This window comes from Ischnura elegans, chromosome 13, assembly GCF_921293095.1.
Source record: "Ischnura elegans chromosome 13, ioIscEleg1.1, whole genome shotgun sequence".
Classification (NCBI taxonomy): Eukaryota; Metazoa; Arthropoda; class Insecta; order Odonata; family Coenagrionidae; genus Ischnura; species Ischnura elegans.
In genome coordinates, this window is record NC_060258.1 from 8,686,072 (window position 1) to 8,701,481 (window position 15,410).

At 38.3% G+C, this 15,410-nt stretch overlaps 1 protein-coding gene and 1 long non-coding RNA gene across 2 annotated transcripts in view; both read left to right on the forward strand.

Annotated features, from left to right (window-relative positions):
- The first annotated feature begins 382 nt into the window (after positions 1–382).
- LOC124170110 lies at positions 383–2,306 on the forward strand. Its single transcript, XR_006867316.1, has 2 exons — positions 383–706; positions 829–2,306. It is a non-coding gene; the product is annotated as an uncharacterized LOC124170110 (long non-coding RNA).
- Positions 2,307–11,282: 8,976 nt separating this feature from the next.
- Positions 11,283–15,410, forward strand: part of LOC124170157 — a 36,108-nt gene continuing 31,980 nt past the window's right edge. The window contains exons 1-2 of the mRNA XM_046548855.1: positions 11,283–11,426; positions 11,786–11,991. Of these exons, the coding sequence (XP_046404811.1) occupies positions 11,356–11,426; positions 11,786–11,991 (277 nt within the window). The 5' untranslated portion in view covers positions 11,283–11,355. The remainder of the gene's footprint in view (positions 11,427–11,785; positions 11,992–15,410) is intronic.

Consider the following 15,410-nt stretch of genomic DNA (forward strand, 5'->3'; position numbering starts at 1 on the left):
CAAATTTGACCGTGGGACATCGGCTGTAGATTCATAAAAGGTCAGAACGATGTAAAAAGTCAAATGTGCAGCGAGTCGTCTTAACGAGTGATGCCATAAATTTTATAAATCGAAACACCGTTGCTATCCATAGTAGTACGAGGAAAGAATGAAATTTTAAATCTCTCTATTTTGCAGTACCTATACCACCTATACCATGGTACCATGATGGTACCATTAAAATTTTAGAAAAAATCTAAGTGCCATTGCGTGGTTAATATGACACTAGCGTCATCAGTGGCAATTTTTTAAAACTTATTATAGTGAGCCCAGGGAGCGGCAAATTCCAGCGATGTTTTAGAATCCTCGTATGTAATATTCGTGGTGTTTTTTCAAATGAGTTTTGATAACCCGCTCTATTTGTTTACATTCCAACTCAACAGTGGAATTTTGCGGCATCAACGATTCGTGTAATCTTGCGTAATGTGGTCGATGAATCACATGTCGGTGTTATCTCCTCGATCGAGCGTTGATAGTTAATGCCACTGTTCATTTTATAGCTATTTGGACCTAAGATAGTCGATTTACTCAAGGGAAAATGTACCTCAAAATGTTGCGGCAGCATGCCTCTAGTGTTTTTTCCATACTCTATGCCACTTTTGCGATTTACTTCATCACAAAATATACCTCTTTCTTCGCTCTGCATCCCTTCTTGATGCTTTCAGCAGTAAGTAGCGATGCTCTGCTTCAAGTATTTACTCCATCTCTTTGACACCCATATGCTATAATTTACGTCGTTTGATAGGAATACGTTACTTTCATTGTTTTCTTGTTTCTTTACCATTACAGTATGCACTGATGGCCAAGGGAATACTAATTTTTGACTCGACTAAGACGTGGAAGTTGTCGTGGAACAGGAAGATGAATTTGCACTGGATAATACAACTGGCTGCGGGATTAGCAGTAGCTTTAGGATTCCTATGTATATATTCAGTGAAGGTGTCTAACGGAAAAGAACATTTTACCACATGGCACGGAACTATAGGACTCTCTGCGTGCATTCTTCTCACGTTCTCAATGTTAGGAGGTGTGTTCAATTATTACAAAAGGAAATTCATGACATTCGTGAAGCCTCGTGTTGTGAAATCAATCCATAAGTATTTTGGACTGATTGCGTTTCTTATCGGGTTGGTTAGTATTGGGTTCGGTTTTACGAGCACTTGGGCTGAAAACGAAATACATGCAGTGCAAAGGTGGGCTCTCGTCGCATCGTTAATACCCTTCGCGATCTCCGTGATTGTTACGTAATTTCATTTGAATGTTCATTGAATCTTAATTACAAGAGTGAAATCCGTTCAGATGATTTTATAATGTATATATTTTCTTACTTTTATAGAATTTTATTTTGAATCGCCTCCCTATATATATTTTCGTACTTTTATATGCGACTTTCAGAATGAATTGTTTCCTTCATAGCTGAATTTAAACTCATTTCCAGTACTGTTGTATCTTGATGTGAACATTTCAAGGTATTATTTATTAATCAACAACTAACTGAACGATAGATCATAAAGTGCTCATATTTTGGACGGTTAAAAACGATTGTTACGGATAAATTTAATAAAAGGGATTAGCCAGAATCTCTCTATTAATGTGATGGCATTCATGTTGTAGTTCGGTATTTTTTTTACTGTCTCAGAGCTGGATGACATGGGAATGCAACAAATTTTGGAGTGAGATCTGGTTGTAAAGACAGTCATTGGAGAGATAAAAACCTTTTAGACAGAAAATTTTGGAATATTTTTGTATATGCATGTCATTAACGGAGGGAGTGTTTTGGTTGTGAAAACTACAGTTAATGGGACAGCTGGTTTTTTTCGGGTGGGATAAATTACTGCATTCCAAGGAAAGTCAGGAGATTTGAAAGGATACAATGAAAGGTGAGGGAATCTTGTCCATAATGACAAGGAAAATTTATGTCATGATTCGTGGGGTAAAAAAACATGTAGCACTGTCAGTTGGCTGTGGGTTTTCTGTCTTTGCAAGTGGCAGACTTGGGATAAAAAAATCATAGAAAAGATGGTAATTTTTGTGGTTAATATAAGTTTTCAGTTCACCTCCTTAAAACAGCGTAGGCAAAGATGTACCCCTTAATCCGGTAAATTAAGTGAATCAGGAAGAAGCACCGATGGTTCTACACCTTTTTTTAGTGTAAGGGGACAACATTTAATTACACCTCCCCCCTCAAAAATTAACTGAGAAGTTGTAGGGATTAATTTAATTTAATTTTCTATTGGTACGTCTTCATTTTAGCAGATGTCATCCTTCCCACACTAAACGCTCCCTTCCCTACTCCCTTTCCACTCGAGGCCACCATATTTGTAATAATCCTGATGCCCTGAATAATTTTCTTCACTGTTCCCTCCTCCAGAGAGGCTACCCAGAGTCCCTCCTGTATAAAAAAATTCTCAAACACAAATGCCCCCCAGAACCTTGCAATAGAAACAAACCACATGACCTTTCCCTCTTCACCACTTACTTTCCTGGAATACAATCCCTGCAATCTATCCTTAAAGACCTCTTCCCTATTCTAAAAAATAATAAGTCGACGGCCAATCTTTTTGCCAAGCCCCCTACTGTCACATTCAGACGACCTGCAAACCTTTCAGATTTATTCCGCTCAACGAACCCCTTACAGAAGTCACCCACTACTCCCATCAGCACACCTTCGCCCTGCGGTCGTCCTAGATGTAAGACCTGCCCAATTTTTACCCCTCCTTCTATCCCTAGTCATCTCGTCTCCAGTCTACCACCACCCCCTGCAGCCTCCTGTACTTCCAAGAATGTAGTTTACCTCATTCAATGTCAACACTGTCCCTCCTTTTATATAGGCAAATCCTCAACTCTCCTTAACCTAAGGATTAATAACCACAGGGCATCACGCACTTCTTCCCACTCTGCGTCCCTCCCGGTGGCGAAACATGCACCCACTCATCGGCGTCAATTCAATGATTGTTGCAGTGTATCAGTTTTAGCCTCCCTTCCCCCCACAGACCACCCACTCAAACTTAATTCCATCGAATTAACATACATATGACTATTCAAAGCATTTCTTCCTCCCGGCTTAAATTAACCGATAATCCCTTAATTGCCTCAGCACACTCTTTTTCCCCCCCTCTTTGGACCCTACCTCCCCACTATTTCCCCTTCCCTGAGCTATCTTTCATGCTTTACCTACAGTCTCTAACTCCGAGGAAGGTGGTAATGCGCCACCGAAAATTTAGTACTTACTGTGAGTATTTTTTATCTTTTCATGTGTCCTGTGATTCTGCTCAGCCTGGGGTATTTTTAGGTTAAAATAGATAAAAATAATTTGGGAATAAGGGTCAAAACTTAAATATCAGCACAAACTTATTACGTGTTTGCTCTTATGTGCAGAATGTGATATTTTTATGGCTTAAATCCCAGGGCTTAGTTACCCCAAATAGCTTGGTGCTCTATGTGGCTGCTTACTTTGGTTCCTGCTTAAATCTGTGTCTTTGAAACATAAAGGTGGAATTGATTTTCCCTTTGAGACACATGAATTATTATTTTTTTGGATCAATTACGTAAGCTCTGGTTAAGATACCATTTCAACATGTTAATCATAAGGACTTGTTTGACTTGTCATTATAATTTGAATATGTTATCCACTCTTTGTTTGTGAAATGATGTTCACAGCTTTCTGTTTTTATGTTCATTTTATGGAAAAATGTTTCAAAACAATTTAAAATATATTTTTAAAAAGATTGATTAACTTCATGATGACTCATTCTTCAAAAATTCCATTTAGTGAACATGTGGAGTGCGTGAAAACTTTGGGGGAACTAATTTTGTCAATGGAGAATCATGGAATATGAATACTGGGACTTTACCAATAGGGTAGTTTCCTTGATCAAAGAAAATGAAAGGCAATGATTGCGATTCGTTACCCACCATTAGTGTATTCATGACATAGAAATTATTTGGTTTTAGAAATACTGGCTTAGACGAATGGCAATGGTCAATTTTAACCTCATTTGAAAACTGCGAGATTGGCGCCCATGCGATTCCACTCCACATGACGTCACAGGGACCTAGAATCTATACGTGTAGGTACGAGTTTTACATCGTCTGAGGTTACCAATGCATGCATGAGGCACAGAGCGTACGGAAACATGTCTTAATAATCACCTATTAAAACTGCCCAAGGTCGGAAAGTTTTCTTTGTTTGGTAAGGCATTAATAATCCTTATTTAAGCCAAGCGCTACCTGCTAGCATCCTGTGTCGTATCAGCGCTCAAAGCCTCTCCCCAAGGTCACCTCACTTGCGGCAGCAGGAACCAGAACGACGTCACACAGAGTTTTCCCAGAATTCATACTTACCCATCGCGTTTTTGCTCGCTTGAAAATTTTTACTTTTCATTTAATCGCGAAAAATAGATATCGTAATTTAAAAATCAAAAAACGTGAAATACGTACTCCAGGAGTAATAATATTTCGATTTAGGCGATAAAAAAATAATAGGAAACTACCCTATTAAGCCCTTCAGGGTAAATATGGGGGATAGTTTCTCATCTGGGAAAAGAACTTGATCTCAAACTGGCTCCAAAAAGGATAATATTCTGCAAGATCCCTAAAGATGAAATTTTTTTTCCAAAAACCAGGTGGGTTTTCAAAGCAAACATTTTTGCCATGGTGGCAGAATAGTTTTATTAAAAATATAACTAGAAAGCAGAATAGTTTTATTGATAGATTTTTGTCGGATTGTCGCCAAATTTAGAATGTATCACTTATTTATCATTCTAAACAATATGGACAAAAGCACTGAGACTGCAATCTGAAACTTGCTCCAAATAGGATGATATTCTAACAGCAGCTGAATTATGATAAATACTTCTGCAAGATCCCTAAAGATGAAATTTGTTTTCCAAAAACCAGGTGGGTTTTCAAAGCAAACATTTTTGCCGTGGTGGCAGAATAGTTTTATTAAAAATATAACTAGAAAGCAGAATAGTTTTATTAATAGATTTTTGTCGGATTGTCGCCAAATTTAGAATGTATAACTTATTTATCATTCTAAACAATATGGACAAAAGCACTGAGACTGCAATCTGAAACTTGCTCCAAATAGGATGATATTCTAACAGCAGCTGAATTATGATAAATACTTCTGCAAGATCCCTAAAGATGAAATTTTTTTCCAAAAACCAGGTGGGTTTTCAAAGCAAACATTTTTGCCGTGGTGGCAGAATAGTTTTATTAAAAATATAACTAGAAAGCAGAATAGTTTTATTAATAGATTTTTGTCGGATTGTCGCCAAATTTAGAATGCATCACTTATTTATCATTCTAAACAATATGGACAAAAGCACTGAGACTGCAATTAAATTATTTTCTTTCATCTTGCTGATCCACTTTTTGATTCCATTGCCTACTATGGAAGCCATGTGATGTATCTTCCATATGTACCATTCACCTATTGACATACATATGCCATTAACTTAATTGTCATTGCAGCCTTTTTTCTACATTATTCTTTAAATTATATTGTATAAAAAACCTGATAGTACCTTTTTTACGTATAAATACTGTGTATCGTTTTAATCTTTATATTTTATATTGTTCATACTTTTTCTTACATAGCCCTGAAGATTTAAAAAAATAAATCGAAACCTTGGCGGAAACTTGCAAAGTTTAAGAGGTATGTCAAAATTTAACTAGGATTGTTTTGAAAGTGAAAAATCTGAAATTTGGTGATAATCCGGGAAAAATTTGCCGTTCGATAAAAGTAAACTCACCACAAACGTAAATAGATACCACACCATTATTACTATGGCCTTCACGGTGAGAAAAAAATAATTACTAAAATAAAATAAATTTTGGCATCGTGCAAACAAATTTTATTGCTTCATGTACAATTTTCTGAAGCGTGTGAATTGACAATTATCAGTGTAGGCAGCCTAATTTGTACTTAATTTCTGCCCAAACCTAATATCTGGCTAATTGTCTATGGAAAACGATGACCATGTTATCAAAATGATATTCTGATCACTATTTATTCAGTTCCCAATACATATATGACGACAGGGGCACAGCTATGAATTAAGTTTAGGGGGTTTTAGGCGCTAGGCGCAACTATAAGGGGGGGGTATGGAATACCCGCCAGGGTAAGCGGAAGGTGTGCGGGCCCTCCCCCAGCAATTTTCAATTTCAATGGTTCAAAATGGTGAGTTTTACAGCTGTGTGAACAGTTTCATTTTTTGTTTGTGAGTCTTCTGTCCTCCTAATATTAGTCACAAAATTTGTCACATTAACCCCTCAACGCCGTCATGCGTACCCAGTACGCGCCCTTTAAATTTCGTATGCCGCCGTCATGCGTACCCAGTACGCTTCCTGACCTACTGTATATAATATTTTTTCTACGCGAGATATTGCATGTTAAACTAAAACTAATTACTCTATCGTTTGAAGAAATGTATTTCCTCCCCAATAAAATATTCATAACGGCTTTATAACTTCAAGATGTTTTTAAAATGCTTCGATAAAATTCCGTTTTAAACCAGCGCGTTGACGACTGCGGTCCAAAAACTCAACGCCTTCCTTCGACTGTTCTATCATGAAAAAATCCGCCTATTCCGCTTGAGAGACGTCAAGAAGGGTCAGCTACTTTAGCTTGAGATATGGTATCTTCTAAGCTGAATGCCTTCTCTCCGTCTTCTCCTTGTTTGTCGTCACCTCGAGCCCCAAGTGTGTTTGGCCCGCCTCGTTAGTCCTTAGCGTTCTAGGCGAAGGGGCCATATGCTTCGCTCTGCATTTATTTTTTTATATTTTTTTTTCTGGACAGTAATCAACGAAGATAAGATTCCATCTAAACAGTCAGCATATACCAGGGCCCCTTCGAGATATTTTCTCGTCTCTTGAGGGAGCTTCTAAACCACGAGCTTCAGTCCACTAGAGTCATTCATACTGTGTGGTGTTCTTTCAGGCAGTGTGTTGAAATTCTCATCAAGTGTACTTCCTGTGAGTGGTATTTTTTTATAATTGTGGATCCTACGAAATGGGAATAGTATTGAAAGGCAAAATAGAGACTCGGAAATCTGTTTGTGTGTTAGGTTATAGTAAATTCATTGGTGGGGTGAATTTCAAGGACCTGTTATTGCATTCGTAACTAATGGAAAGAAAACGCCATTACAAGTGGTGTATGAAGTTATTTAGGAGACTATTGATTGCGGAAATCCTAAATTCATATGTTGATCATAGGAAAAACACGTATAAAAATTTGACTTATCATTTAGCGTGCCATTGGTCGAGGTAATATTTTTGAAATATCCAACGTCAAACGAACTGTTTGGACATGGCCTTCACTCATTACACAATTTAGTACCAAGACTCACAGAAATACATTTCCTAAAGACAATTCCTCAGCTGGGAAGAAATCAAATCCTCAAAGGAGGTGTGCCTTTTGTGCCTCATATGGGAAATGAAGAGACTGCGTGTACTGGTGTGAAAAATGTGCAGTGGGATTATGTTTGGATTGCTTCGAATCATGTCACACAAAGCAGATTTTATAAGGTAAATCATTTGATTATTCACATATTGACGTTTGAAACATTAGCACGTGTTTACCTGAATGAAATGATACTAATAATGGAATGGAATGGTAATAATGGAACAAAGTCAGAGAAGTGGGCGGAGTGATAAATTTTTAAGCAGGCGAAACGGGATATCCTATCGAAAATATCCGATCTGTTATGGCATTTTCAACCCCTAATAACTAAATTACATCATGTAATTGCATTTTTTTAATGCAGGGAATGTTAGAGATCTCGCAGCTTATTCGAAACCAAACTAAAATCTTTCGAAATTGAAAATTTATTCATTAGTTCATAAAAGGAGATACATAAAACAGTAATTATTTCTTCAAATCGCTCAAAAAATTAATAAATAGTAGCGCATTATATTACGCAAGTTTACTAAAATTTTCAATGATACTGATTGTATATTATGAAAGATATAAATTATTGAATGACACTATGCCAAAAAGGCGAAGTCATTTAAATCTCATCCGGCCGCTGAGATGGGATTTAATTAAATGACCGCCGCGCTTGAGGGGTTAAAACATTTTAATTAAAAAAATATTCTTTGCGCTCTGGGGGGGGGGGGGGGTTTATCCCCCAAACCCCCCCCCCCCCCCTCACTGTGTCTCTTTGTTACACTCTGTAAAAATTTGGATGTGTGTCACCAATTGGGAATAATTCTATGATAATAATTCAAGACTGTTAAGTACTTAACAATCCTGTAACTTAACACGTTGCGCACAGATGGCAAGAATTCTCGTCATTTTTCTCCTGAACGTTTGGGATGGATGACGAAGATTCTCGTCATCTAGGCACGTCGACCTAAACAATTTTAAAGCGTACAATACGTATTCGTGTGTACGTTTTCAGTTGTTGTTCGTTATTTATAATGAATTGATGCATCATAACGATTGATCGGGTAAAGTTATATTCTAAACATTAGCTTTTTAACCATGTTTAAACCAAAGGAATTACACCTCAATAGGCACATATTTCCAATCTCGACACCTCCACACAGAATCGGCGTTCCTAGGAATTTAAATACCCCGGTACGCAACATGTTAACGTCCTGAATCATAGTCCAATTGTAATATTTCCCTGCCCCATCTCACTTGATCCAGTTCATTTGCTGTGTTTAAGAGACTTTTGGCTCTTGAGAGACAGTTAAAATTTTGCGGAGAATGAAAACTTGTAGTTACCTCATTAACGCATTATGTGCGGGCCCGATTTTCATGCTCGTCGTCAGAATCGGCTGATAAAATGAGAAAGAAATATAGGGAGAGGTTTTTGCGCCATAACTTCCGTTCAAATGCTGCTATTTACAAACAGAGCGCACCGGTCAAAAGAGGGAAACTTGCTAAAGGCCATGCACACGATCGGAAGACTAGGAAATGGATATTAGTCACATACGAAGGTGGAGAAAGGCCCGACCGTCTGTCCAGCAAAACACGTCAATTGACGTGCTCCGCACTGAATGCATTAATCCATTAGTTTCAGCTCATGAGTTCAACAAAACGTTATTCTGAACTACTTGGATACTTACTGTAACTTACTAACATTCTCCAGCATACGTTTTGGCTGTACCATGCTAGGATTTAATGTTAACCAGACATGAAGCCGTTCCCAAAAATTATGTTGATGTTACTTTATAGGTACAAGAACGACATTCATCTACGTCTACATAATACCCCGCAATCCATCAAAAGGCATGTGGCGGGGTTGTTAGGATACCAGCCGTTTACAGTTAAAAAAAATTAAGTGCTCTAACGAAGTTGGGACTAGCGTTTATTAAAGTCCTTTATGCTTCGGGGAAAAATCAGGAATAGGGTAGTTTACTTCATCAAAGAAAACGAAAGGAATTGATTTCGATTCATTACCCACCATTAGAGTATTCATAATATACAAATTATTTGGTTTTAGAAATACCAGTTTAGACGAATGGCAATGGTCAATTTTATCCTCATTTGAAAACGGCCAGATTGGTGCCCATGCAATGCCACTCCACGTGACGTCACAGGGACCTAGTTTCTATACGAGAAGATAGGAGTTATACATCATCTGAGATTACCAATGCATTGCATGAGGCACAGAGCTCAGGAAAACATGTCTTAATAATCACCTATTAAAACTGGCTAAGGTCGGAAAGTTTTCTTCGTTTGATAAGGCATTAATAATTCTTATTTGAGCCAAGTGCTACCAGCTAGCAGGGTACTCTACTACCTTCTAGCATCCTGCATGATATCTGCGCTCAAAGCCTCTCCCCAAGATCACCTCACTTGCGGCAGCAGGAACCAGAACGACGCCACAGTTTTTTCCCAGCATTCATACTTATCCGGCGCGTTTTTTCATGTGATTGAAAATTTTTACTTTTCATTTAATCGCGAAAAATAGATGTCGTCATTTAAAAAATCTAAAAGCGTGAAATACGTACTCCAAGAGTAATAATCTTTCCATTTAGGCAATAAAAAAGTAATGGGAAACCAACCTATTACAATGTTTTACTATATAACTAAAATAGCAACTATAGACCCCTCTGTACATAGTCTCATCAGGAAAACAATAGTCAAATATGGATCAAATAATAGCCTTGGAAATATCTAAAAACAATGTGATCACCCAATGCTTCTTAACATTGGGTGAACTACCACAAGAAGGCATTGGATCACCACATGAATATACTTAAAAGACAGTTGATTCGGATGATGTAAGCGCACCACATACTTTCACATCCCACATATATAGCATTTTAGCTTATGTCAAGCTTGATTTTGCCTTGTCATGTCAAGGTTGAAATGGTTTCCAGTCAGAAAACTGTCTGGTCAGAATATGAATCTTTCAGCAGTAATAAGGATCCCAAACATACAATCAACATAGAAGTACACAGAATGTTATGTCATGTTCAGGGATCCCGCTTACAAAAAATATTGGGGGCCTCCAACCGGGGATCTTGCCCCAGGGAAATTTAATAAGTAATGAGTGTTAACTTTTATAAGCATTTTAGAAGAGTCATACGATCAACATTAGAACCCTGATAACTCGAATCTCGGTATCTGGACACTCCAGGGGAAAATCAACAAGCCCAACACATTTTTTCCTCACACCCTTAACGAATTTTTGCCCCCTCAAGCCCAATGGAGTCGGCGCCACTGGTCATGTTAGCGGTTATGAAATGGTGTTGACCGTTGAACGAATGAATAAATAAATGGAATTTAGTCAAAGTGCCATATAACTCCTTCACCTCCTCTTCCATTAATGCCTATTTATGACTACCATCCCGATCGTCTCACAGATGACCTATCTGACCGTCTCGCTCTTAAATTCCCTGTAATTAAACTCGCAGCCACTCAAATCCTCCACTCTGTGATACACTGCATTGGAAAAATAATCTGACAGCATACGTTTATTTTGAAAAATATGTAGGTACTAGTTTTACATCTATGGACGATGAAATCTTTTCATAATGCATGCGCGAGATCGTGCTTGAACCTTAAAAAAATAATAAACAAGCCGTAGAATAAGGCATAAATATTGTAATACCGTACAATAATATAAACGGTGTGGTATAAGGATTGAGCCTTCGATTTCTCTCATCAATCTTCCCGGGTCCGTCGGCAAGGGAGTCGTTTTTTCTAGACAAATGAAAGGCGAATTGCCGCGAGTCGACATGCGGATTGTAAATATTGGCGGTCTCTGTCGACTAATTGGTTTTATCTTCGAGTCCTGAACAGCAACTGTGTTTAAGTTTTTGTGTCGACGATTGATAAACCATTAAATCAGTATGACACGTAAAGGAAATCGCCTGAAGTGCGCAGTATGGGGCTGCAACGATAAGACGGAACGCATTCAGAGGTGATGTGAATTCTTAGTTTATATTGACCTCACCCATTTAGATCGGTACGATGCCAAGGACCTTTGGAGGTCCATTACTTAAAATTGGAAGGTTTTTACTTCCATATGTGCGGATGATGCTTTAAAATGCATCAATGCCTTGCATTAAAACTTACTATCAAGCTCTGCTCACTTTCACGGCGCTTTGTATTTTATGTTCGTTTTTATTTGCTTGAAAATCCTTAAAGCTTAATAAATTTGTGTCAACAGCGTCTCGTGTGTAAATGTTTAATCTCGCTGATCTCTCAATAAATAAATGAATGTATGGCAATGTCAGTGTCTCATTCATTCATGGATTTTTATTGTTAATGCTCTTATAGGTTTCCTCATCCGAGATCGGATGGGTACAAACGCTTTTGGTCGTGGCTCGCCCTCTGTGGTAACGAAAATCTCCTCTCACAACATCCCCTGGACATCTACGATAGAAGAAGATTGTGCACAAACCACTTTGCAGACAGTGACTACGCCGTGTGCAGCAACCGGAGGAAATTGAAGAAGAACGCCATGCCTTCTATAAATTTGCCTCGTAAGTTTCCTAGTGCCTGTAATCTGTTTATTAATTATCGTTTTAGCTAGACTCTGTGCATTTTATCTTTTGCGTGTGAGCTGGTGTGGCTAAAGCAAGTGGGGGTGAGGAGAGGGAAAGTTTCTCATCACGTGACTTTCCATTAAGCCCATTTTTTGCAGAGTTCGTCCAACTTTAACTATGTTTATGCTGTGGATGCTATTCACATAAAGGCAACAGACGAATTGAAGGACCTGGAATATTTGGGGCAACGTGGTAAAAGTTACATCAGGTGTTCCACAAGGAAGCGTAATCAGCCCCCTTTTGTTCATAATTTACATTATTGACCTCTGCTCCTGAATTAGCAGTAAAATATGTTTATTTGCTGACGACGCAGTCATCTATCTAAATGGCCATTTCCCGGTGGTCGACAGTCACGTTTTTAGCAAAGTTAACAAAATCGTTACTTTTCATCGCAGAAACACGGCTCAAAGACGGACTTGATTGCTTGATTGGCAGGAGTGCGATGCAAACAATCATTTTTTGACAATCAGATTGATTGATTTTCAAATTGCAGTCAAAGTGTCCTTTTTGGGAGGGAGGGCCCCTGCTTGGAAGGTCGAACAGAGGGGTCAGCGAGGGTGAACTCGTCGTGGAAAGGGTCCAGGATTAGCGACCCTTGGGAGGTCGTACCACGCCCATCCTGGAAGTACCTGATCCATTGCCTCATGAAATGCATATTTTAACCTTTTCGCTACATGTGAGGAGATGGTTTTTGGAGATTGCTGATAGGGGAGGGGTAGGAGAGAGAGAGAGGATGAGCTAACCTAACGTTGCCAAATCAGGGTTTGCAGTCTAACTAAATTATAAAATTCACGCTTTTTTCCAGGTTTTTGATGGTCTAAATTGCATCAAATTCATGGTCTGTAGGTAAGCCATTTTAGGAAGAAATATAGATCACATCACATAACAATCACTGGCCGCACGTTAACTAAAAATATAGCAAATGCGATGAACGCCGGGAATACCAGGGTTCCCACTCAACCGTGAAAACCTTAAAACCGTGGATAAGCCGTGAATTTCGTCAACCGTAAAATAACCTGGAAAAAGCCGTGAATTTCGTCATAAAACTTTTAAAAAAATCTCTCAAACTTTATTGTAGAACTACGATAGACAGATTGAAAGAAAAAATCCATGCTTCGATCATCTTACAAGGCAGAGTCATGTGCAGATACGGTCCACGCATTTTTCTGCACACGTGTATTCGAAAGTGCAACTATTAATTGGTCCGTGTGTGCCATGATAGCACATTGAGCTTAAGCCTGCCATTGGAAGACGTTAACCTTGGCAGAAAATCAGGCGCTACTTCTTCACTTCCCTGCTCTCTCAACTTTCCCACTCACACACTTTCAGCCGGACGAGAATTTTGCTAACGATAGGTGATGTCATAAGAAATAGCACTGTCATTGCTGAGTTTGCATTCAAGGCATCTAATGTATTTGTTACATTTTAAGTTAACGCATGGCCGATGATAGTTACGTGATCAATATTTCTGCTTAATATACCTTATCTACAAACTGTGAATCTGATGACATTCATACTGTGAAAACCTGGAAAAAACCGTGAATTTTATAATGTAGGTAGAGTGGGAACCCTGGAATACAAACGCAGCAATGAAAGTGCTCATGTGACCAGAGATGGGCAATATCATGACATGACATGACGCCTTTTTGTAACTGTGTTAGTAGTTATGTTCTTGATGTTCAGAAATTGCTGGTAATCAGTCTTCGATTCTTTTTGTATATGGCGGTTATGTTTTTACTTGGATATTATGTTATTGCGGAGGTTGGGTGAGTGCCTTTCTCGGTATGTGATGTTTAAAGTGGGGGTTTTCTTCATATGTCCAGATTGGTGTGATGAGCGTGTTAAGATGGGCAATATCGAAAATACTTGTATTTGAAATACGTATTTTCGATACTTTTGTAGTTTTTAATTTGTATCGGAAATACATTTTCTGAGAGTATTTTGTAACGAAAATACATCTAAAGAGTAGTTTGTATTTTTAAAATACATTCAAAATCTAAATACATGTAATGTTTTTGTGCATAATTAGAAAGAGCGTGCGACGAGATGGCAGGGATCCCGAATGAGTCGGTATTACTATGCCATCTATGGGACAATAAATTGCCCCTTAATTTTCTTCTGTAACACACGTAGGCGCTTGCAAAACGGAGTCGCGTGTGGAGTAGTTTGCGAAACGGAGTTGTGCATTGAGTTATTTGTGGAGGGGACTTGTAGAATCTGATGCTGTTCCCAAAGGTGCAGGGGGCATTTTTCTTCATTTTATTTAAGACATTTTGCCATGGATAATTGCCAGTTTCCTATAAATACGTTGTAAGAATGTTTTAGCCTCTTATTCTAAAAATAGTTCATATTTGAATTGATTTTAATTTTTTATTAGCTAAGAACTTCGGTGAAGGCTTGTATTTTGTATTTTAATAGAGTATTTTGAAATTAAATTTGTATTTAGTATCGAAAATACAATTTTTAGAAGTAATTTGTATTTTGTATTTCAAACACAGATTTTAATAGTAATTTGTGTTTTGTATCTAAAATACATTTGACATGTATTTTGCCCATCTCTGCTTGTGACGTTGCCTATCGTTGGGAAAATTCAGGGCCGGCTCAAAGTTGCGAGTTGGAAAATGGAGGGTGGGAGGGTAATTAAGAGGTGTCTGATTTCTCGCCAGGGTCAATGATCACTTTGTTTACAGGTCTTCCAATCACAGCCTTAGATCCCTTGCACGCACACCGATTTCGAACGACCGGCAAAATATCGGCCGTCCACATTCCAATAGTCAGAGATGGGCAAAATAAATGTCAAATGTATTTTAGATACAAAATGCAAATTACTGTTAAAATCTGTATTTCAAATACAAATTACAGTGCAACCTCAATATAACGACACCCCACGGTGCACCAATAAACACTCGCTATAGCGAATTGTCGCTTTACCGGAGGTGGTGCAAATAATAGCCAATATACCTCATATTACTCCTTTATTTTTATTTTCTCGCTTGGACGTGTTTGGTGTTTTTTTGGCCACGGTGTGTTCCATCAAATGCTTTCTATTCATGCATCTCACGGACGTGCGGGTATGCTGCCGACTGCTTTCTGCCGCCCGAGGAACAAAAGAAGATCAAGCATTCGCAAATGCTAATGCCACAATATTTTCACCAAAATTAACTACTTATTTATCGAACGACAGTTTACCACATAAATTTGAGACTGAGCACTGTATTAACTTCATTTCTAACAGATCGCTAGCAATTACAGAGATTAAGGAGTCTTGGTGTAAGTTTTTCCGGCGGTGAAACCCTCGCTATGGTTAGAGCCAACACCAAAAGGGCCTCGTAAAAACGAAATTTTTAACATGCTTA